Source organism: Magnolia sinica, chromosome 9 (genome assembly GCF_029962835.1).
Source record: "Magnolia sinica isolate HGM2019 chromosome 9, MsV1, whole genome shotgun sequence".
NCBI classification, from domain to species: domain Eukaryota; kingdom Viridiplantae; phylum Streptophyta; class Magnoliopsida; order Magnoliales; family Magnoliaceae; genus Magnolia; species Magnolia sinica.
Genome location: NC_080581.1, coordinates 1,519,833 through 1,545,245, shown reverse-complemented (window position 1 = coordinate 1,545,245; position 25,413 = coordinate 1,519,833). Strand labels below are relative to the sequence as shown.

At 39.2% G+C, this 25,413-nt stretch overlaps 1 protein-coding gene across 2 annotated transcripts in view; it reads right to left on the bottom strand.

The window, feature by feature from the left end:
- Positions 1 to 24,158, bottom strand: part of LOC131256606 (pyrophosphate-energized membrane proton pump 3) — a 30,908-nt gene extending 6,750 nt beyond the window's left edge. The window contains exons 1-9 of one of the 2 annotated variants that reach the window (XM_058257527.1): positions 23,914 to 24,158; positions 19,981 to 20,338; positions 15,558 to 15,761; positions 14,164 to 14,315; positions 13,900 to 14,047; positions 12,959 to 13,091; positions 8,949 to 9,121; positions 1,491 to 1,611; positions 182 to 369 (exon numbers count right to left, since the gene is read on the bottom strand). In XM_058257527.1, the coding sequence (XP_058113510.1) occupies positions 182 to 369; positions 1,491 to 1,611; positions 8,949 to 9,121; positions 12,959 to 13,091; positions 13,900 to 14,047; positions 14,164 to 14,315; positions 15,558 to 15,761; positions 19,981 to 20,070 (1,209 nt within the window). In that variant the 5' untranslated portion in view covers positions 20,071 to 20,338; positions 23,914 to 24,158. The remainder of the gene's footprint in view (positions 1 to 181; positions 370 to 1,490; positions 1,612 to 8,948; positions 9,122 to 12,958; positions 13,092 to 13,899; positions 14,048 to 14,163; positions 14,316 to 15,557; positions 15,762 to 19,980; positions 20,339 to 23,913) is intronic. The other variant, XM_058257526.1, reaches the window with a different exon arrangement.
- Positions 24,159 to 25,413: the final 1,255 nt, after the last annotated feature.

Here is a 25,413-nt window from a genome sequence, read left to right as displayed (position 1 = left end):
GAAAGAAAGAAAAAAAAAAAAAAAAAAAACCAGAATGAGAAACAATGATGGATGTTGACCAAACAGGGTTAAGATTATGAGCATTACATGCAGAGAACAGCTGGAAAGGATCATATAACAATATTAACATCAATTATGGGCAATATTAGTATTGAGTCATTTGATGCAGATGAAGCATTACCGCGCCAAATGCCAGAACAGCTAAAAATATTGTAATGGAATAGCCTTTTTGGATTATTGTCATTGGATCCTCTATCGGAACCTTTGCTCCAGATTCACGTGTACCCCTGATTGAAAGTATTCCAATTGATGATACCACCAAGTCAAAAGAATGAATGACAAGAGGAAACAAGATAAACCCAGACGGATCTGCAGAGGAAAACAACTACTATCATCAGCTGATGCAGACTGAATGCAAAACATAAGAAAGTTCATCTAAACCAATTAGAATAGAGACATATTAAAAGGAACCTTAAAAGTAAAGGCAGGTTGAACCAGCACATTGGAAGATCAGATAGGACAAATCAATTCCAGAAGCCCAAACTCAAGCTACTTAAAAATTTGAGTGGTAAGAACACATGAACGGAGAAGCCTACAAAAAAAATTCTCTTGAAAGGTATGAAACCTCAAAACCACGAATCCATAACAGGCAGAAAGGCCAACCATATAAGACTTCAAAACTTTAGTTCATAGATAACCAGAATTTGGACTTGCCCACGCAATGGAAGGAATGAGATTCATGATTAACCTACTTATCAGATACTTTTAGTTATTTAGTCTAATTCTCCAGTTCACAGCAGGCTTTTCTAACAAGACTTGGATCTTAGAGACCTCACACAATGAGGATCAAATGTCAGAAAGAACCAGCCTTCTTTTTTTTCTTTTTTTCTTTTTTACTTTTTTTGCCATCTATGGCTTATGGGTCTCAATCATAACACTGAACCATGGCATCAATGACGAACCAGAGAACTTTGCATGAGAGAAGCATGCCACAAACAAAGAGATTATCACCTCCATGTTGTTCATGGTGAACTATATAGTGCCATGCGACAAGCAGAGTTCTGCATGTTATTCAACATGGCTCCCTTTCCAGCATAACGTGTCTGACACAAGCCATAAAGCAGGTGACATGTGGGTCAAGGCTCTACCACATTTCTTTTTCTTGTAAGTCAAAAACCTAATTATTTAGTGCAACAGAAAAAAAAAATTAATAATAATAATAATAATAATAATAGCAAAAAAAAAAAAGAAAAGCAACAACTGCACGTAGCAAATCTTGAAAGAAGTAAATAGGCACAATGGTCCTCGCTGCCAAATAATTCTAATTACACATGCATATCAGCAAAAGAAGAAGAAACAAATAGTACCATGCTCAAGTGGAGGGAGAAGACGAGGAGAACAGAACTGATATCAACACTCCTTATATTTAAAAGAAACAGTGAATCGGGGTCTTTAAAACCTAATCAACATCTACAGAACTTATTGCTTGCCTTCGATTTTGCAACGTTGAGCCATTGTCCCCCCAAGTATCATAGCACTGATTATCTCTGCCGCAATACTTTCAAAAAGATCAGCACCTCGAGCAGCACAGTCACCCACGTTGTCTCCAACCTTGAACATGACAACCCAATGATTAAAAATCCTATTTAACTAAAAAAAGAACTTAAAAAAACTTATAAACTGAATGGCTATAAACATTAAATGCTCAACTTATCAACTAAAACAATTTGTGATACGGATCCACAAAAAATAATAATAATAATAATAAAATAAATAAATTAATGGCAACTAAATTTTATTGAAATAGAAGAGCAAGAAGGAAGAGAGAAGTGCGCTAGCTGAGACATTCAGGTGTAAGGCGGGGATGTTTCCTACTACCTATTTAGTATACCCTATGTATTGGCAAACCTGCAAAGCATTTGTGGACAAGGTGATTGAAAGAATCGAAAGGAAGTTATCACTACCAATGCACCGACATCTATCAACGGGTAGGAGGCTAAGTTCAATTAAATCGGCACCATCGAATATTCCACTATACTTCCTATTGTTATTCAAGTGTCCCAGCAAAATCATTGTGAGACAAGATAAATTAAGACAAGACTTCCTATGGCAAGGAGCGGAGGAGGAGAGGAAGTTCCACTTCAAAAAGGAGGAAGCCTGTAAGCCATACAAGGAGGGAGGAGCAAAGACAAGGAAGCACAGAGATTTAGTACGGAGGAGGATGCATTGTGGAAAAAGGTAATCGTAAGAAAATATGGGGTAAAGGAAGAGGATCGGTGGACGGAGTCATCACTATATAGGGGACCACGTGGGTGCGGAGATCTATTGATGGGTTAAGGAAGAAATTCTCAGGAGGGGTTAGATATTCACTTTGGATGGGAAGAGGATTTAATTTTGGGAAGACGGGTGAATGGGAGAAAGACCCCTAAGGGCCTATTTGGAATGTTGGATTAAATGGTATTGAATTGCAATAGGTGGAATTAACACTGTTATCACACAATGATTAAATGCCTGAAAATACCATGGTATTTTGACTGCCCAATCCCACGTTTGGAATCAAACTCTTCCTTTGGTGGGGGGGGGGGGAACTCTATTAAGTGAAACTAGTTTTTAGTGGACCATGGAATTGTAATCTACGGACCAGATTTCACAATTGATATTGGTCACCTATGTGCATATGCAACTCGACTGTCACATGTAAAGGGCGCATATGGATGGACGGCATGGATAAAACACATGCGTCAACATGGGGCCCACATATTGTAGTAGATTTCAAAATTCCACCATAAATCCCACCGTATCTTATGCTGGGTCTGGATGATATGATACAAGGAGTAATCCAATCCTTCTCATCTTTTTCAAACACCGGATGGAATTTACATGGACCAAATGCAACTCCATACCACCTAATCCCACCAGATTGTACCCGAGGTTGGCAGCTTTGGCCGCAAATGTAAATGTATTGGTTAATGCTTGCTCTGCAAGGTCAGAAGCGAGAACTATGTGGACCCCGCCATGTCGAAGAAATTTGCGGGAAGAGGAGATTGAATTCATTCTATAACAAGGAAGCTCAATGGTGAATCCCCGTCGCCAGCGGAGAGCAATGTTATCTCATGGTCCATTGATAGATACGAGAGGTTCACAGTCAATCATTCTACTCATTGCTCAGTGGGTGTCACTCTAGGAAAGAAAAGGCTCATGCATCCTTTATTTGATCGTATGAAGCCCCTCCAAAAGTAGCAATGTTGGCATGGTTGGTGAGAAGAAACAAGGTATGCACAGTCAATGTTATCAAAATCCTACGATTTACGATTCAAATCGTGCAAATTGAATCATATCGTACATGTTTACGATATGAATCCCATGGTGAATCATAAACATGACTGAATCGTACGATCAAATTGGGAATCGTATCATTCACTGTGAATAATACGATTCAATTCTGCGCAAATAGCCACAAATTTCCAGCAAAATTATTTTAAAAAAAAAAAAAACCAATTTTTTCACTCTTATCTATTTTTTGCAATTTTTTAGGGCTTTTGTATTTAAAAACCCCTTTTAGGACCCACCCACGTTAGAAAATCACTTTATTTGGTTCTTTTGAGATAGAGTGGAGAGTTTTGAAGATTGTGAGGCCTAAAAAACTTCAAGAAAGAAATTCTCATATGTTTTTTCGTCAGTCAACAAAATCGAACGACGCTAGTTTCATTGGATTTCTACATCAAAATAGGTGCCAATAAATATAAAATACTTATTTAATCTTTTCTTTTTCCATTCTCCCATTTTTAGGGTAAAATGTGCATTGTTTTGTGTTTTCCTTTATTTTTTTTCATTTATTTCAAGATTCTTGTCATTTTCTTAATGATTTATATTTTTTTAACATTTTATTTTAGCCTAAATAGTTGTTTTTTTTTTTCTTAATAGGTAAGGTTAAGTAAGGCTCTCAATCGAGCGAGTCATATCCAAGATCCAATTCGCTCTTAACCCGTATAATGCAGAGTTAGATCTTAAAATAGGTCCGATTAATTATACAAACCTAATTCAGGTTCATAAAAATAAATCCAAATCATATTCGAGTCGGATCCGAATCTAGTGGTGAGATCCGATCAGATCCCCGCTATTGCATGCTTCAAGCTATCAACTGTTTCGACTTCCACAATAGTAAATTATGTGTGGCTGTTCGACTTCTGCTCCTTGAACTTCAATACTCCTGCACGAATTAAATTGAAAATATTCAAATTGCACCATTTTATTGCTAAATAAAATATATTATCTTATATATTTTTATATTTGTGATGTGGTGGATTTGGACCAAATCTGACCCGAATTCGATGGCTATATGGATATTTGGATCATAAATAAATCTGGCTATTTATGAATGGATTGGATATGGATATCACCTTTTCGATCCGAATTCGGATCTGAATCCGGCTACAGATTTCGGACCGGATCCAACTGGATCCAATCCAGATCCGACCCATTGAGAATCCAGATATTGATTATTGTTGAAGTCTGGATGATGGGAAAGCAGTCGAAGTCCAAGGATAACGACCCCATATAGGATTATTGTTCGAAGGTGGGTGAGAACAATAACCTTCACCTAAAATGTAAATTTAGTGGGAAGGCTTATTGGGAAAGTGTGTTTTGAATAAAACACCGCCTTGCCTGAACCAAGAAGAATGTAGCAGCATATTCCCAAGTGGGCGATAATGTTGTAGATAAATTCAAGTTGTTAGATAGTAGTATAAGTGAAACGGAGCAACAAGAAGAATGAGAATATGATGTCGGAAGAGTTCCAATTATTGATGATATGAAGGAATTTGATGAAGGAAAAAGTTGCTAAATGAATTTGTCGGAAGAAAGAGAGGGTTGAAAGAAAAGCAACAAGCCACAACAAGCCACTCTAAACAAAATTTGGAAGAACGGAGATGAAGATAATGCATACCTTTCTATTTCTCGCTTCTTGTATGTGAATGCTCTACCTTTTAATCATGTGAAAAGTCCCTTCTTCACACCTATGATGGAAGCAGTTGTTGCATTTAGGCCAGGTTGAAGTTCTATCATATCATGAGGGAACAAAAATTTTAAGTTGGAGGTTGAGACCGACTAGAGAAGTCCATTTAAGTTTACAAGAAGGAATGGGCCAAGACTGAATGTAGGATAATGTCATATGGGTGGACCAATGGAGTGAATTGGTTGATTGCAATTTTTTTTGTTAATAGTCTGGGTGGTATTTTTTTTTAGAATTCGTTGATACGTCCGGTATTTGGATGCGGACAATTTGTTGAGTTTACTTGAGTCCATTATTGATGACGTAGGTAAAGACAATGTAGTTCAAGTCATTACGGATAGTGCATCCGCTTATGTCAAAGCGGGTCAAACGTTAATGAAGAAGATAAAGAAGTTGTTTTGGTCTCCATGTGCAGCCCACTGCATAGACCTTATGCTTACAAACATTGGAAAGTTGCAAGTCCATTCTAAAACCATGGCGAAGGCGAAAGCGAAGGCTATAACCGTCTAAGCATTGCTAGGTCTTAAACTTAATGGGAAAGCATACAAAAGGAGAGTTGATAAGACCAGCCGTAATACAATTTGCTACGTGTTACTTGACATTGAAAACATCCACGAGAATAGGATTGGCTGGAGGTAGATTATTCACCTCAAAGGAATGGGAAGGTAGCAGTTTCTCTAAGACTACAAAGGGGAAGCATGTTCAAGATATAGTGTTGGCCGACGTAGATTTTTTGTCATCTATCAAGTTTTGCTTGAAGGCTACTCTCCCATTGGTTAAGGTTTTACGGTTAGTTTATTCAAATGAGAGGCCAACTATGGGATATATTTATGAAACGATGGATCGGGCAAAAGAGGCAATCGTAAAGAATTTAGGAGAGGTAATGAAGCATTATTCGGCTATATGGGAAATCATAGATCAGCGGTGGAATCTCCAGCTTCATAGGCCTTTACATGTGACGGCTTACTTTTTAAATCTGAGATTTTGGTATGATAAGAGTTTCCATCCGGATTAGAAATCAAAACTGGCCTATATGCTTGTATTGAAAGATTGATCTCGAATTCAAGGCAAAGGATCACTGTTGATGAACAAACGGATCATTTCAAAAGGGCCTAGGGTTTGTTTGAAAGAGAAACTGCAAAATTAACAAGAACGGTAAAGCAACCAGGTAATATTTTAATTATTTTGCTTGTTGGACTTCTTTAAGTAGTTAAATCGTAAGTGTATGTTTTAGTTTTTAGTTGTTTTCTAGGTTATTTAGTTTATTATGTGATTATTTAATCTTTATATTATTTATATATGATTGATTCATAGAAGATTGAATGCTCTCGTTTTCATAAAATACAATCTCCAGCACAAAGTCCGTCATGCGAAGAGAGAGAAAGACCAAGGGCTTGATCCTATCTGCTTATCGGATATGGAATCTGATCATGAGTGGATCACTGAGAAGGAAGATCCCACCCTTCCTATAGATAATACCTAGATGGACAAGGGTGAATGCTTTGCCAAGGGATTAAAGGATGTGTGCAAAGTGTAAGCAGCTCTACCTCATGACCGGATGGTCGACGTCTTGTAGACTTGTTGTTTAGTCTTATAGTTAATACTTAAGGGGTCGTTTGGGGGGATTTTGAGGGGATTTCAAATCCCTTGTATGTTTGGCACCATAAAGTAAATGGGGGTTTCAAATCCCCTCAAAGAGGGGGTTTGAAATCCACAGTGATAGCTTGGATTACATCTAAAATCTTACCAAGAGTTGCATGTGTAACATGTGTGTCACTAGACTATTAATCTATTGGGCACATGGCCCATTGATGATATCCCAAAACAATTAGATTATCAATTACATCACTATAATTACTTTAATAAAATGATTTGCGACATCCAAACATTATCCATGTAAATCAACGGTTAAAAATCGTTGGCTAGTCTTTCGGATGTGATCTTGTGCTTGGGGCCCATCTGAGACTTAGAATTTCATCATTTTCAAGCAAAGTATATATTTCAACGAGCTTGTTACAACCATTGTGTCAAACATTACATACATACACTAATTAGAGATATTAAAGTTGAATTAGTACTTAAATTCAAACCCCTGTAAATATACTATGCATAGCCCGTCATTTCCGAACCCAATCGATATGTAAGTTACTTATAAATTATAATGGAGTGCGGATCGTTTGTGTTGAAGGAACAGGAAATTCCACTGTCGTCGGGTCTCATTGGTCCATGTCATTTCCGATTACTCAAGCTAACAAGATAAGTTGGATTTCTCTCTCCCAAATAGATTGCATGCTACACAACACGACTTTTAAAGGAGTAGTTGTCCTATATTTTAGCTTATTTGTTTAGAAAAAATGAAGTTCTTTACGATAAATAACTACATATATAATTAATAAAATCATAGGTACAAAAAATAAAACGTGTATTGAAATATAATAGACTAATGTAATAACGAAAATATTAGCATGTATCCACCCGATCAACCTGACCGAGCCCGCTTGGGTTGGGCTTGGGTTGAGAATTCCCAACCCGAGGTTGGGTTGGGTTGGGTTAGGGTTGGGGTATAGGAACCTTGGGTTGGGCTAGGGTTGAGCACCAACCGCCCAACTTTCAACCCTAGTTTTTCTGCTTGCTGGCTTCAAAGCAGCGAGTGGAGCTTCGCAAAGCGAGCCAGAGTAGCGCACAGCTCCTAGTTTCCATACCAATGCCCTTGAAAAGACTTTCTCGGTTCTGAAAATTGTTGCCCATAGCCCCTTGGCCTGCTATTGAGATGAAGCCTCAAGTGGTCTGAACTGTGCCCCACCAACCTTTTTCAGTTTGCCTACTTACCAAAGCAAGAAGGTGGAACTTGTGCTCCTCTTCTGCACCATGCCACGAAAACTGCCTTTGGATCCTTTCCCACCTTTTGTGCAAATATCAGTATATGTAAATTTAAAGAATTCTGGTGAAAATGGTTTAATATGGGAACAGGACTTGTGGTAAGAAGTAAGAAAATCAATGAGAAAGATGCTCTCGTAGAATTCAAGATGGGTGGAAGAAGTAGATACGTGCCTCTGGAGTTCTATGCAATCATCATTTACCAACCAAACTAAAGAGAAAATTTATAGATGGCTATAAGAACAGCCATGCTTTACAGGACAGAATATTGGACAGAACAACATGCTCATAGCCATAGGATGAACATAGATGAAACAAGGATGTTGAGACAAAAGAGTGGCAAAATGAGGAAGTATAGAATTACAAATAAATGCAGTTGTGGTAACTTAGGAGTAGTACTAATAGGTAATAAGATAAGGGAAAGTAATCTTAGATGGTTTCATCATGTGCAACAGAGACCAAGAACTGCACCATTAGGAGTGAGCTGATTCAAGTTGAAGGCTCTAAAAGGGCAAAGGAAAGGTCCAAAAGGATGTCAGTGGAGATGGTAGGAAAAGACTTGAGGACCTATGGCATGACAAAGTGGAATGGCAGAACAAGATTCATGTAGCTGGCCATAATTAGTTGGGATAAGGCTTGGATGATGATGATGATGATGTCAATGACGACGACGACGATGAAATGAGAAGGGCATCTACTTCGAGCAGGAACAAAAATGAAAAGAAAAAAGATGAAGCTAATAATAACATTTCAATAAAGTAAAAAAGAAAATAATAATAATAATAACAAAAGAACAGATGACAATCTTGATTTTTACATCAGCTGCGATGTCTATTAATCATAGTGCAAAATAACAAATTGCACTGGACATAAGTACACTAGATGATTTCTCAACAGCATGCACTGGAAGGAAGGTTCACAACTGGTTCCTAAATGAAGGGACATCTGATCAAACAAGATGATCAGAAAATACACTTCAAAAAAAAAAGACGATCAGAAAAATAAAAACAGCCAATGAGCAAGATTAAACCATCAGCGTAAAAGATAATGCTTAAAGTACCAAATCTGCAATAACAGCGGGATTTCGAGGATCATCTTCAGGGATTCCCTGCTCTACTTTTCCAACAAGATCAGCACCAACATCAGCTGCTTTAGTGTATATTCCACCACCCAACTGCGCGAAAAGGGCAACAAACGAGGCTCCAAAACCATAACCAACCAGGAGAAGAGGCACTACAAGAGATTGCACATGTCAGGCAACAGACTAGAGAGTGCCAAAAACAATCAGTTACAAAGAGTATGCACTCTTATACAACAAGAAGCACATGCCAGTCTGAAGAGATTTACAGAACAGTCCGTATGTCAGATAGAAGAGGACGACCCAAGCATCAACATAAAGCTTAAACCTTAAAATATTAACATGATAAGTCTAAGCATAAAACAATCAATAAGGAGAAACAGTTTTCCAAGATTTCAGAAGTCCACTGCTCATCTAATGACTCGAATACTATGTTACCTACCACCCAAGCATGGGTAAGGCAGTGTTCGAAATATCGGTATAGCGCTATGTATTGCACCCTTGGCATACAGATACGTATCGGTTATCGCATAGGATATATCGTTTGTATCGCATAATTTATCGCACTTTTTGGGAAACATGGTGAAACATTGGGGAAATGGTTGAATTTTTCAATGAAACTTCAAGGATTATTAAAAAAGACCTCAATACACACTTTTAAATCATAACATCTCAAAAAAAAATGTGTACATAATAAGTTTCCTTTGTATAGAGTCCTAAGTTGTGCGGTCTGACTAAATTAATGCAATTATATTCAAACCTTCTTGCCAACTCATTTTAGGGCATGGGCCCACAAATAAAGCAAATCCAATTCTCAGGTGGACCATACCACAAGAAACAATGGGCATGATGGACATTTAATCCTCATTGTTTCATGTGTTGTAGCCCACTTGAGCTTTGGATCTTCCTGATTTTTGGGCTTATGCCTTAATATGCTCTGGAAAAATGGATGAACGGAGTGAATTTCTCACAAACATCATGGTGGACCCCACCATGAGCCCCACATATCATACGTCTCTGCCTAGGTCCTAGTGGATGTGGATTGCTTAATGATGATGTTGGTAGTTAGTAGCCACTGGATGGTGGTCTATAGGCCCCACCATAATGTATGTTTTTAATCCATTTTGTTCATCCATTTTCCCAGGTAATTTTATAATATAATTCAAAAAATTAGGCAGATTCAAATCTCATGTGGACAACACCACAAGAAACAGCTGTAATTGAACGCCCACTGTTACATACTTCTCAGGGCCACAAAAGTTTTGGATGAAGTTGATGTTCGTATTTTCACTTCATCCAGGTCTTTGTGACTTGATCAACAGGTTGGATGGCAAATAAACATTACAATGGGCCCTAGGAAGTTTTTAATGGCATTCGTTCAATCACAACCGTTTTCTTGTCATGTGGTCCACTTGAGATTTGGATTTGCCTCATTTTTTGGATCATGGCGTAAAATAATATGAAAAAATAGATTTGTGGCATGGATAGAACACATGCATCATAGTAGGGCCCACAAAGCACCGTTGGTAGCCACCTCAAGTCAGGGGGCAATTCGCGTCCAGGCGCGGTTTTGGTGGATCCCCATATCCACCAAGGTCGGTAGATCCGTAACCATGGGGCCCAATTTGATGTATGTGTATTACATCCACATCTTGATTATATGTTGTATATCCACTCCGTTCATTCGTTTTTCCAACCGATTTAGGACAGTCTTAATGTTCAAGCACATCCAAATATCAGGTGGACCACACCACATGAAGCAATGATAATTGAACACTCGGCATTAAAAACTTCCCAAGGCCCATTGCAAGCAGATCTATAATGTTTATTTGTCATCCAACCCGTTAATAAGATCAACAAGAACTTAATGAAGGGAAAATTCAAAGATTAGATTGACCCAAAACTTTTATGGCCTATAAAAATGCTTTTAATGGTGATTCACAACTTTTTCCAATGGTGTGGTCCACTCAAGATTTGGATATGCTTAAGTTATATTATAACACCCTTAAATGATCTGAGAAAACGGATGGGTAGTGCGGATATTAAAAACAGTGATCAAGATGGGCCCCACACGGTGAGGTTTTAACACCCACTGAGTTGTTACCTGCGTACCACCTAATCCACTCCCTAACTTAAAAGGGAAGCAGATTGCATAGTGTGTAACTTACTACAGTTAGCGTACTGACTAAACATTTTGAGGTCCACCTTGATTTATTTATTTTATCCGCTCCGTCCATCCATTTTCCCATATAATTTTAGTAGTTTAGCCCCCAAAAAAAATCATATAAAATGTTCAAATGGGCCACACCACAGGAAACAACTGATTTCAATGTCTACCGTTGAAAATTTCCTAGGGGCCATAGAAGTTTTGGATCAAGTTTATATTTGTGTTTACCGTTCATCCATGTCTTTATGATCGCATGAATAGGTTGGATGACAAATAAACATCACTGTGGGGCCTAGCAAGGTTTCAATGGTGGAAATCATTATACCCACTGTTTCCTATGGTATGATCCACTTGATCTTTGGATACGCGTCATTTTTGGGATCAACCCCTTAAATTAGATGGAAAAATGGATGGACGACGTGGATAGTCCATATACATTCCAGGGGGGCCAACTAAGTTTACTTGGTGCGATAGAGCGTACGGAGTAACTCAATACGCTATCCCATTTCAACTTAAAGACTGAGAGAGAGAGTCCGAAAGACTCTCTTCTCTGTTAAAGACAGCCGCAGGTCCGCAGCCCTAATCCATCAAAAATTCCAACCAAAATTTCCAAAAATCTCTTTGAAAGTATTTTTATTTGGCAAATCCTAACCCAAATCCCATAATCCTCGACAGAAATACAATTTCCTTCCAGAATAGTTATCTTCAAACAAAAAAAAGAGTCTGAGGGTTTTTCTTACATGATCCAGGGATGTCGATTGCGGCCCACCAATTCCAGTCGAAAGCCACCTCAAGCAGATCACAAACGTAAGATAAAAATTCTCTCTCTCTCTCTCTCTCTCTCTCTCTCTCTCTCTCTCTCTCTCTCTCTCTCTCTTTATTTATATATATATATATATATATATATATATATTGCAATTTCTGGATGAGATGTGTTTTTTTTTTTTTTAAATTACTTTCTGGATGAGAAGAGATGTCGCCTGTGATATTGCGTATAAAATCGAGCAAAAATCTGGAATATCAAGCATTATCGTGCGATATATAGTCGATATTGGCGATATCTCAGGATATTTTGCGATATCTTGCGATATATCGCACGATACACAGGATTTCAAGATTTTTGTAATTTTCGGGAGGCTTCTGAGGGGTTTCGTATCGCTGGCCTGCGATAAAGATAATATCAGCCGATATATCGGCCGATAGTATCGATATTACGAACAATGGGTATGGCAAGGATCAGGTTCAGAGAATCTTTTAAATCCAAATTCTCAGTATGTGGTTACAGCAAGGATTGGACACTGCTGATAAGTACAATCACATCAAATATCGCCCAAGAATATCACAAGTTTAATTTCTTGCCTAATTGGCAAGATTCGCAACAAAGTCTAAATAACTACTAACTCTGTAGTTCTGGAATTCACTTCTTGGGAAAGGGGGATCCCTCATCCTTAACCTCATCTGAGTATCCGAGTATCCAACTAGGATGTGAGTATCACAGCTTGAATGAGCAGTTAAATTCATAGAATTCATAAATGAATGCTAACCTTTGTGTTAAAAGCAGAAGACACTTTTTATAGCCAATGAGAACTGTATTGCATAAAAAACAACGCAATAAAAATGATGGCAATAAACATACACCAGCCATGTCAGTAAGGGACACTGCCGCAATGATGTTTTTATTGGATTCACAAGTTAGCTTAACTACACCTATATAAAGGAGTCATGGTACTTCTAAATTCAGAGAAAACAGCATGCCAAGATAGAGAAACATGTCATCAAGTATCATCTGCATCAGAATAATTTAAGGAACAAGAGGAAGACTTACAATCAGTAACCTTCATTGAACCTGGTGAATCTACACCCAACCAAACAAAGAATGTTGCATAAAGGATTGCCACTCCTATTACAGCCATACCCACAACTATAATGGCTGAGAAACCACCAGCACGCACAGCAATCTGTACATAAGAAACCACAATGATATAAGATACCACGGGCATGTAGGACCCCTGCCCATCCACATGCAAGCACACATGCCAATATGGAACACGTGTGCAAGATTAGCCTTGGCAATGGGCCAGGGCAAGGCCCACAATTTTGAAGTAGTCAGGCTGAGCCTTCGAGCTGGCCCTATTCAAAATTTTGATTTTGTTGGGCACGGGCCTGGCCCATTACCAGCCTAATCCAAGATCAGACATTTCCATCAGGTGGCCCACATTGTTTTAAGGGCGTGTTTGGACGCACTTCCTCAAAGGTAAGTTTCCAAAGAAGGGGGGTCAGCCTACTTTTTCGGTGGAGTCAGCAAAAACCAATCCGATTGGTTTTCACCAAGTTGGTGTTTTAGCACCTATTTTGTCATGCAGAAAATGAGACAAAGGTTCACAAAGTGCGTCCAAGCGCACGTCGTCAACTGCCATTTAAATCAAAACTGTGTTTAGGCCCCAAACGCCGGTTTGGAGGGTGCATCCGACCGGGCCTAAAAATCAGGCCACTTAACACATCAGGTAGGTCATGGTATACAAAACAAATGGATGGCTAGAAAATTTTCTTTTAACCATCTGTTTACTTTCTGTATTGCGACCCACATGATGAGTAAAACTCAGTTTCAAGGCAGAAGACCCAAGCGTTATCTCCAACCAGATGGAAAACTCGAATCTAGCGCTCACATATTAGTAAATGTGCCAGGATGGCAGGCTCCACAAATGTGGAATTAGCAAGCAAACCTCTTCTTTATCATCCAAAGTAAGAAATTTTCCAAGAGAGAACCTGCAATGCCTCCCGTGCAGACCGTCTAGCAGCACTGGAAACTCTAACATTTGCACGTACTGACACCCACATCCCAACATACCCCGCAATGCCCGAGCAAAGAGCCCCCAGAAGAAAAGCAACCACCGTAATACATGCAGATGTTGATCTGCAACATGATGGTGATAATATTAAACATCGGTCTGCAGAAAAATGTGAAATATAAAAAAGGTTCCAATTAACATCCAAAATTTTAGAAATAAAAAGAGCAGCAGCATGTAGCACCTCCCAATGCCAGCTGCTTTTTGTTGAGGAGTTGTACTGCGAAATAAGTAGATGCAAAGGATTATTAGCGCCAACAATACTGCCATCTTCGAAATAGTACCATACTGGGTCCGAAAGAAACCTTCTGCCCCATCCCGTATTGCATCTGATATCTAGAAAGTGAACAATAAGCTCAGTACAAATGCAAAATTCTCAAATTGAACCAGATCTCTTTTTCTTTTCCTTTCTTAAAAGGGAGCTTTGCCAAGACCAAATGCATGTGCAAGGCAGGTCATCTAAACACCACACATGTGCCAAGGTGGCACATTGGTATAAGATCCAATCCATTCATCAGAGAGTGACAGTGTAGATCCCCGTGCAATGCCAGGTTGATCCATTGTCAGGTGGTCCAGTGTATGAAACAAATGTACCGCCGAGAAATACTTGGCTGAGGTTACCTTACCAATCCGGCTGTTTCAAACATCATGGCACACCTGCTGACTGCTGAATGGACCAAATTTATTTTTGGCCGAGATGATCTGAATGGTCAGACCCACCTGATGGATGGCTTGAATATTGTACTGGTCAGCCATGTTAGCTCATGTTTTGGCATGCACATGAACTACATCATACATGCATGTAAGCTTCAAAAGCTCCTTAAAAGGTACAAGTCGATATTCTAGAAAATAGAACTGCACCTATTCATTGACCATGAACACTGGTAATAATATCTACCTAACTTGTCAACAGTTTTTCTCCTTTTTTTCTAGTCTTGGTAGGCAAACAATGAGCACAAACCAAGTAAAAAGTTAAGCATGACAAAGAAATAACGTAATCCTAAGAAATCTGTTAATTAAGCAAATAAATAAATTTAAAAAAAAAAAAAAAAAAGAATAAGGCTTCACTAGATCAATAGAGTGAGCTGAGAAACAAGTAATTTGGTAGAGTGAGCCAAAAGGAAAAGGTCAGTAATGTCAAAAGACCAACTAAATACTAGGGGTGGCAAAACTAGACACAAGGCGCAAACCCAACCCAGAAAGTCTAGGTTGGGGTCGAATCATTTGCCATGTGGGTTGGGTTCAGGTTGTGTTTTGTTAACCGGAAATTAAATTGGTTAGGTTTGGGTTTGCTAGGACCGGCAGGTCATGAGTATGGTCCACCCCTTGTCTCCTCACTAAATGCTAACTATACATATGTATTATATATTATAATATAATATAAGTTCAAAAAGCCAAATGTTCAAAAAACATAATAATAATAAATTCAAAAAACCATAAACTTGATTATGATTGATGGGGTTGAGATTTTCAAAGCGATTAACAACTTGGGTTTGGGTCGGAACCACCCTCGTTATGACCCAAGCCTAACTTGACCCAACCCATTGCCACCCCTGCTAAATATTGACGAAAGATTACCTGAGCCATCTCGGGAGGTCCCTCATCCTTCGCAAGCACCCACTTGGTGAGATAAATAGCAAAAAGGAAGCTGATGATGCAGATGGAGAAGACAAACACGATAATTGGAGAAGTCCTTGCACCAATGTAAAAGACAGCTCCCAAGCTCAACAGCAAGAGACCAAATAAGGCACGAACATTTAATCCCATAAGAATTCGAAATATCTACAGAAGGCAAAGCAGTCAATATTCCAAGAAAGAAAGAGAAGAAAGCAAGATAAAGATCATCAAGCATAATAAGCACCAAAAGGAATAGGCGAATCAATCCAATTAGTGCCAAGGGGAGTACAATCATCACAATAAGCTTTGTATCATTGCTCGAAAGAAATAAAAATATAGAAGTGATCTCATACTGATAGAAGGAGGCATTACCAATTCCATACAAAGCTTAAGTGGATCCATCAATAAGGCTTCATCTTTTTAAAGATAAAGGCCAATCGGATTTAAAAGGTATGAAAAATCAAGACATTTAAAAGGTGAGATTTCTAGGGAGTGATGCATCCAGGCCATACGTGGATCAAGGTTTTGAATATTGATTTCAGGGGGCGTACCAGCCCAGCCCAAAACCAATATGACACAGGCCAGATCAGTCTGTATTGCCCAAAATTTTACCCAAAAAAAAAAATTTATACCGGGAAATAAAAAAGGAGAAACAGGGATACGCAAGAATGTAGCCCTTTCTTTCTTTCATTCTTTTTTCTTCCTTTCTTTCTTTTTTCTTTTTTTTTTTTTTCGCGTATCCCAACATCTATGGTAAGAATGTTGTCAGTTGACTTGACCTTTTCAAAGTTCAGTTTTGAAGTATTTGACTTCTAATTCAATTTAATGTTAAAAGCATTTAAGAAATATGCATTATTGATTTTTAATGATTTTTATCCATTGATATGACATTATCAACTATCATCCACCACTTTTATCTTCATGTACAAAGTATTTGACAATTACACATTCACAAAATTTAAATTTAGAATGTGGAGTCTAATAAATTTACGTGATTACAATAAAAATATCATTTGTGTGTATGGTGGTGAGGCTGGTGGGGAGTGTAAAATACATCCTATTTTGCTGTGTAAAAATTGCAATTTCTATGTTAAAATAGAATAATAGACACAATTGCAATTGATACATTTCATTATAAACACAACTATTAAATGAGTTCCTCTTCATTTTGATTCATCGAATCACACACAGATCTAGTATTTTGATCTCCAAGATGGACCTAAATTTAGTCTAAATTGAATTCATCGAATTTATCTATGTTTCAAAATGAGGGAAATACCTAAAATTTGAGAAGAAAGGTAAAAACATGAAAATGGCCTCTTTATAGGCCTATTGGTGAATAGAGGCATACAGGGACAAATTTTGATGGGACTCATCACTCTCACATGTTATATAGGCATAGTTCAGCCATATTGGACAATACAATGTCGATTTTCCAAACCATTGACATGGACAAATCCAATCCCAATAGAACCTAAGAGGAGTATGGGGTCCGCCAAGTCCACTCGGATTGTACTTATAGCCATAATCATCAATTGGTAGCCATAATTTTTTTGAAAGACGATGCAATTTATTAGGGCGAAAGGCTTGAAAGAAAAAGAAAACTATACAAGGCGAATACAACCACATTAGCCAAGCTGCATGAATGGTGGCATCTAATGCCACAATTATTGGATGTATACAACCATATTAGCCAGACTGTGAGAAGGGTGGCATTTTATTTTATTTTTTGAGAAGTGACAAAATATTATAAAACGAGAAAAAGGATACAAAAGAGGGGATTGACCCGCTGAGATAGCCGGCCAAAACACCTATGAAAACGAGAACGAAAACAAATTACAACTGCTTAAATGCAGCGCATGGGAGGCCCATTCCACTATAAGAAAATGAACTCTCTTGATAAGATACCCTACAGCATGGGATTCCCCTTTGAAGCATCTCCCATTACGTTCTTCCCAAATCACCCACCACACTGCCGCTAGGGACATTCTCCAAACCAGATTTTTCTGCTTACCAAAATCTGCACCATGCCAGGCTATAAGCAGGTAGTCAGAAGAATAGGGGAGGACCCATGAGATATTGAACCAAGAAAAAACCACAACCCAAATTTGAAGAATAAGGGGACAATGGATGAAGAGATGATTCACTGATTCTGCTTCCGCCATGCAGCAAAGACAGTTGTTAGGAATGCACATACCTCTTTTTCTTAAATTGTCTATACTGTCAGCACCTTCCTGATACTAACCAGCCAGCTGAAGACCGCGATCTTTGGAGGAAGCCTGTGTTTCCACAGTTGTTAAGACGAGATCTGCCGCACCGAGGGGGATGTTGTATATGCGGTTGTATAGGGATTTGACCGAGAAGACGCCCTTTTTATCATGATGCCAAATAATTCTGTCGGAAACACGCTGATCTGGATTGCTGCTATTGAGCAGAGATAACAGGGCCGCAAGCTCAGTAATTTCATTATCCTGAAGGTTTCTTCGACACAGAATATTCCACACATACTTGGAACCGAGAGGCGAGAAGCAATCTGCAACTGATAAAACCCGATTAGGAGCCAGACGATAGATGGATGGAAACGCTTCTTTCAGAGGTATATCGCCAATCCAAGTGTCATCCCAAAAGGAAATATTATTTCCGTTGCCAACCAAGAAGCAAATCCCATTGAGGACTACCTGTTTTATCTCTAACACTCCTTTCCATAATGCTGAAGCTCTATAGGCTGCTGAATCTTTGGTCCACCACCCTCCAACTGACTGACCGTATTTACATTTAACCAAGGAATTCCACAAAGACCCGGATTCAGACCCGAGTCTCCAGGTCCATGTACCAAGAAAAGCCCAATTCATCAACTTCAGATTTCTGACGCCTTCGCCACCATCTCAGGTATGAAGGCACACCGTATTCCAGTCGACCAGATGGAAGTTCTTCTTGTCCCCATTACCGTACCAAAGGAAATCACGTCTTAGGCTTTCAAGCTTGTCCAGAACAGATCTCGAACACTTGAATAAAGACATATAGTATAGCGGCAGGCTGGAGAGGACCGCTTTGATCATTGTAAGGCGACCCCCTATTGATAGATACTTGCATTTCCAAGAAACTAGGTGCTTCTCGAATCTATCAATGACTCTATCCCACAGAAATTTTGGAGGTTTACCCACCGAAAGAGGAAGGCCAACGAACGTCGTGGGAGGGGAACTGAACGAGCAATTGAAAAGATCAACGAACTCGGAGAGCTCTGTCTCTTCCATGTTAACTTCAAAGATAGTGGATTTAGCCAGATTAACTCTAAGACCCGAGACCGCCTCGAAACAACGAATGATGGTGCGAAGATCACTCGCTTTATCAAGATCGGCTTCACAGAAAAGGAGGGTATCATCTGCATATTGAATGTGGGATATGGGAGACATGCCTCTGATGTGACAACCGCCAATAATACCAACTTCTAAACCTTTTTGCAACATCTTGGATAAGGCTTCACCCACTATTAAGAATAGAAAAGGAGATAGCGCGTCTCCCTGGCGGAGACCCCTAGAACTGGCAAAAAATCCTTTGGGAGAACCGTTGCATTTAATGCCTATTTTATAGGGCTCATGCAAATTGCATAGTAATCCCAACCATACAGCCAGCCATACCAGCTGATTTAGATCGTTGGGATGAGGTAGAACTCTTTACATAAACTATATGGCCTACCACGTATATAATATTTTATAGAATCTATATGCATCCCCTTTGTAGGATTTCATACAGACTTTTCTAAAAGGCAATTTCATGCATTTATCGGATCAACACGGATCATTCCCATAATCTAAGAATTCATGTGTGGTTAATTTAGACTTGTTCTTTCTTTCTTTTTCCTTTTCCTTTTTTTTCTTTGTGTGTGTGTGTGTGTGTGTGTGTGGGTGTGTGTGAGTGTTGGGGTTGGATGATTATTGGTAGTATCCATCAGGTACATGAATTCATATTCTTGGTATTGGGATTTCTTTTACGCTTCTACTTGCATCAGGGAGGGGCATTCAGAACTCCAAATTTCAGACAGTACTGCTACTAGAAATAGAAGTTCTCTACTGGAATTAATAGAGCACAAGATCTGAAAATTGACCACAAGTAATTTGTTTTATGAGCAGCAACACAAAGTATATCCTCAAAACAATACAGTGACTCCCTATCGCCACATAAATTCCTCCCTCTACAACCTTCAAATGCCATTACCAACAACTCAAAACCACCAACAAGAGTTATGTCAAGAAGCAAGACTCTACATTTCATAAATCATAAGCACCATAATAACCGAAGTATCAGCTGAATGGGATTCAGACGGGCAAATTTAAGATGTAGTTTTTATTAATAATGAAAAGTTGTAGCAACTAATGAACCTTACCAATGGAGTATAGGGTTTACTCCTCATCATAGGGAAAGTTCTTGGTCTGTCCTGATAGGACCCCATAGTTCCATTCTCCATATCATCCATCACAACAGCATGGGAGGAATTCACTCTCCGAGGGACAGGGAATGGGCCGTACTCACCGCCCTGGGGCAAGTCACCCCCTGAACCTGGTCGCTGAATTTTGGCCGGCGTTATTTTTAGCTCTGAAGCATAAATCTCAATGCCACTCAAATAAAGGAAGAATCAGATGCTGGGTTCAAAAACCCACTCCTCCATGTGCCATTTGGTTTCCTTGCTTTCCAGTTTCCAAAACTGAATTCACAATCTGCAAGAAAATTCGGTTTATGAGCACCTGCAGTAAAGGAACAAACCATAAAGCATTCAAACTTTTTTTCCTCCATCAAAAAAAAATAAAGCACCACAGCAGTGGTACGAAAAAAACCTATTGGCAAGAGAAATCCCTTGATTCCCCTAAACTTCATTTGTAAAACAAATGAACACATGCCATCATGTCTGTTGGTGTGCCCAACATTGTATCGGAAACAGTAACCTCAAGATGCAATACACCAACACATTCGAACATACTAAATGTTATTAAAAAGTAATGGGTAAATGTACAAAAGTTATTTACGAAAACCCGCCTACCTTTTGGTCTATTTTCAAAAATACGCATGCTTTTGGCATATTTTAAGGGAGCCGCCTACCTTTTGTGTGCCGTTATGGTATAACCGCCTGCCGTCATATGTCGTGAGGATTACATACAGTTTTACAGCAGTATTTTTTAAAAGGAAAAATACCCCTCATTTCAAACTAAGTGAGAGAAGAGCTTTCGCGTTTGGTGTTCCGAAGCTAGGTGGGGCCCACCATGAGTTTGTGAGAAATCCACCCGGTCCATATGTTTTGCCCGCTCATTTTATGGCATGACCCCAAAAATGAGGCAGATCCAAAGCTCAAGTGGCCACACAACAAAAAATAGTGGAGATTGTACACCCACCATTGAAACATTTGTGCAGCCACAAAAGATTTGGATCAGGATTTTATTTTTTTTCCTTTCACTCATCCCAGTGGTCATGACCTTATGAACGGTTGGACCGCTTTATGAACGGTTTGGATTGCGTACAAACATTAGGTGGAGCCCAGAAATGTTTGAACAATAGGCAGCCCCTTTCCAATATTTCCAATCGTGTGACCCAATTGAGTTTCATATCGTACTGAATTTTTATCTCAAGTCTTAAAATTTCCTGCCAAAACAGATGGACGGAGTGGATTTCTCACAAATATCATGATGGGCCACACATGCCGTAGAGCAGTCACGTCATTAAAAGTCATCTCACATCACATCAGCCAGCCTGTACAAGCTGGTTGGCAGCGGAGAGGGAGGGAACAAATTAGGTGAGACCCTGAACTCACCCAAGACGGTGCGGCCCTTACCGTAGGGCCCACATGTATTCTATATCCACACCGTTCATCTGCTTTCCCAAATCATTTCAGGGCATTATCCAAAAAATGAAGCACGCCTAATTATCACGTGGACCGTACCAAAAAAAAAAATGGTGATTAGGTGGATCGTACCATAAAAACAGTGGTGATCAACCATTAATGGGCTACAAAAGTTTTAGATCAAGCTGATATTTGTTATTTCCCTTCATCTGGGATTATGTGACCTTATCAACAGATTGGATGGCAAATAAACACTATGCAAACATTAAGATGCTCCGTATTAAGTTTTTAATGGCTGGAAGTTCAATCACCACTGTTTCCTATGATATGGTCCACTTGATAATTGGATCTGCTTCATTTGTTGGATCTTGCCCTAAATTTAGCTGTCAAAATGGATGGATGGTGTGGATGTAAGTTACATACATAACAGTAGGCCCACAGGTAGGGATGCTTATAAACATCAAGTGGAGACCATAAAGGTTTGAACGGTAACCAGCCCATTTCCACTGTTTCCCATCATGTGGCCCACTTGAGCATCATATCCTCCTGATTTCTCATCTCATGCCTTAAAATGACCTACCAAAACTGATGGACGGAGTGGATTTCTCACAAACATCATGATGGGCCCCACCTGCCGTGGGGCAGTCACATCGTTTAAAAGCCTCCTGCCATGTCAGCCAGCATGTAATACAGGCTGGCAGCAGCAGGCATAGCTTCGGTGGTTTTATTTGTGTGGTCTCTTCATCTAGGCCTTTGTGACCTTATCAACAGGTTGGATGGCAAATAAACATTCCGGTGGCCCTAGTGAAGTTTTTAATGGTGGGGATTCAACCACGACTGAAACTCATATTATGGCTTCACATAAAATATCAGCCAGATTTGAGCCAGATGCGACCCACAACAATAAAACCAAATTCGGATGATGAACACCATTGAAACCTTCCTAGGACATAGGTGATCAGTTCGTGAAATGGCCTTGCAAAACAAATGGACAGGATGGATCACTTTGGATGGTAAAGGTGAGCTCCAAACACACTAACGAAAGCAAGCACAAAAAATTGGGTTCAATTGTGAATATAACTGGCAGCAAGGGCAAAATGTTCTTTCAAAGACCTTAACGGCGCCTTTCCATCAGAAATCATTAGTCAAAATCAAACAAGCTGCTTTTTCATCGTATTTTTAAATAGAATGCGTGTATTTGTAAGTATTTCTAAATGAGACGTGTACTCGAAAATAGACATAGGCGGGTTTTCGTAATTAACTCAATGTACAAATGCCAAGAAAATTATGCAAAAAATAAAAATAAAATTTTTTTAAATAAAATAAGAATCAAGTAAAAAACTAAAATTTGGGGGAAAGAGCAATACTGGCCTGCTAAATTGGTGTTACCAAGAACACACCCATTAGTTATGAAAACCAAAGAACTGTTATGCGACAGATACGTAAATTGGCACACAAATGTCGAAACAAAATGCATCTGTAAATGGGCGTATAAATGTGAAACCAACTTCATAAATTCCCACTGTCCAAATTGAGGAACCAAGCTAGAAAATTCAAGCTTGTGAAATGTAGGCAATGGATAACAGGATTTTTTAAAAAAAATTGCAATAGAACCAGCCAAAAGTAAATGCAAATTTCGATGCAATATCAAATTGGGTTGCAAATTTATTCAGTAAAGTGGAAATAACCAAATTGTAATTTCCTCCATTAGCGTTCACGTTGAGGAGCGGGGCTCCACACAACTGCATTTTGAAGGGAATTTCCCCATTATGAATCCTACGAGACATCGTTAACTTCCATCATTTCCTCACAATGAAACCAAATGCTCACAATTCTATTCACTTCCGCATACAAATCCAGACACAAACTAGCCATTTAAAAAGCTGACAGAACCAAGCAGCAGACAACCAACTTCAGCTTATATAACATCTGCTAGAGTCAAAATAAATACAAAATCACCATATACGCCAATCCAAGCCCGTCAATTTCCCGGAACAAAGAAACATTACAGCTATCGAGAAATACACACCCTGAAATCAACATTCTCATTCAGCCAATTCACAGATCGGTTTCAGTTTATCTTCAAAAAGTGAAAAGTCGAAGTACACAAAAAATCCAATTGAATCATAATAGACCAAATTGTCCACTTGCCTCCCGAAAAAACAAAATCTTAGTGAGTACCAAAAAAAAAAAAAATCTCACTGGAAAAATCCATCCTAAATACTCAAAACAAAGAAAATTCAAATCCGTGCAGCTTAAATTCCACAGGATCTAATTCACAAAACCCTAGATTTCAAAATCAAACACTGCGCGATTACGAATGAGAAATCAATCAAGCCATACCCACTTTAAAATGGAATTCACGAAATCAGAACCCTAGAACCCTGAGATCGGGAACGGAACTCCTTGATTCGCAATTCTAAACAGAGATTCGAGTGACGAACAGACAGATCTATAAATCATGGTCAGAATCATCAGACTACTTACGTTTGTCAGGCGCGGAAAATAAGGAATCAGGACTATCGTTGATCCTCGCAGGAAATCTTGGAAACCGGAGCTAAGAGAGAGGTAGAGGGAGAGAGAAGAAAGGAGGTTTCAACAGCTAGGGTTTTTGAGATGAAATCTTTCTGTAACTGCCATTAATAAAAGCGAATGCAAGATCGTGCTGTGTCAATGCTCTAGACGTCTGATAATGGAATCCGCGGCGTTTAGAGAGGGAGAGGAAGTAAACTCCTGTGATAGTTTACCACCATTTCAAGTGAAAAGCTTGGAGAGGACGCGGATTACCTGAAGAACAGGTCACCACGGATATCCCTAGTGACCCGACTCTGTGGGGCCACCGTGATGTATGTGTTTTATCCAAGCCGTCCGTCCGTTTTGCCATCTCATTTTAGGGCGTGAGTCAGGTCCAAAACTCAAGTGGACCACACCATAAGAAGCAGTTAGTACATAACTCCATCTGTTGAATCCTTCTTAGGGCCCACCTTGATGTTTATATAACACAAATTTAGAGCTGTGCACGAATCGATTTAGCTCGGTTAGGTTGGTTCAACTCAGTTTGAAATCAAGTCAAGCTGTTATTTTGAGTTATAAAAAATTTCGAGCCGAGCCGGAGCTTGCTCAAACTAAATTTGACTCAGATCCAACCCCAACTCAAACCGAGCCAATTCAGTGACTCCAATTACTTTGATATGGATGTTGCTCACCAAGTGTTTGATGAAATGACTCAACGTAGTGTCGCCCAATGACAAGGAATGTATATTAAACAAATATCATTTTTTTCTTGATTTTAATATTGCCTGTAAGGTGTTTGATGAAATACATGTAAATAGCAGCCGTTGTTTAACATAAGTAAAAAATTGAAAGTGCATTTCATGTGTTTGTGAAAATGCAACATGGGCCTGATCCTAGCTCGAACTCGGCTCAAACTGGCTCAAGCTGCTGGCCGAACTACGCCGAGCTGGCCAATCAAGCTCAGGGACCGAGCCAAGTCGAGTTCGAGTTGGGGTTAGCTAGTGGCCAAGCTGAGTCGAGCTCGGCTCAACTCGTGTACACCTCTATACAAATATAAGCTCGAAATTTTTTTTGGCCCTAAGAAGTTTTCAATAGTAACCATTCAATCTCCTTCATTTCCTATGGTGTGGTCTATTTGAGCTTTGAATTTATCTCTTTTTTCTGGCTCGTGTCATGAGATGATATGAAAAAAATGGATGGAGCATTGGATAAAATACATACATCATAGTAAGCCCCACAAATTCATGTCAACAGAGATATCCCTCAAATCTGGCCTGCTGGCAATTAGATGGAATTGGATGTGTCCAAACTCGTTAAACAATAAGCCATCCGACCAAAGCTCCTATGGGGTTTACCATAACTTTTGTAGCCCGCGAATGGTTTTTAATGGTCCATGACCACTTTGTGTGATGTGGTCTGCATGAGATTTGTCAATGCATGCACCGAGGTGGGCTGTGCAGTCGGTCCCACCCA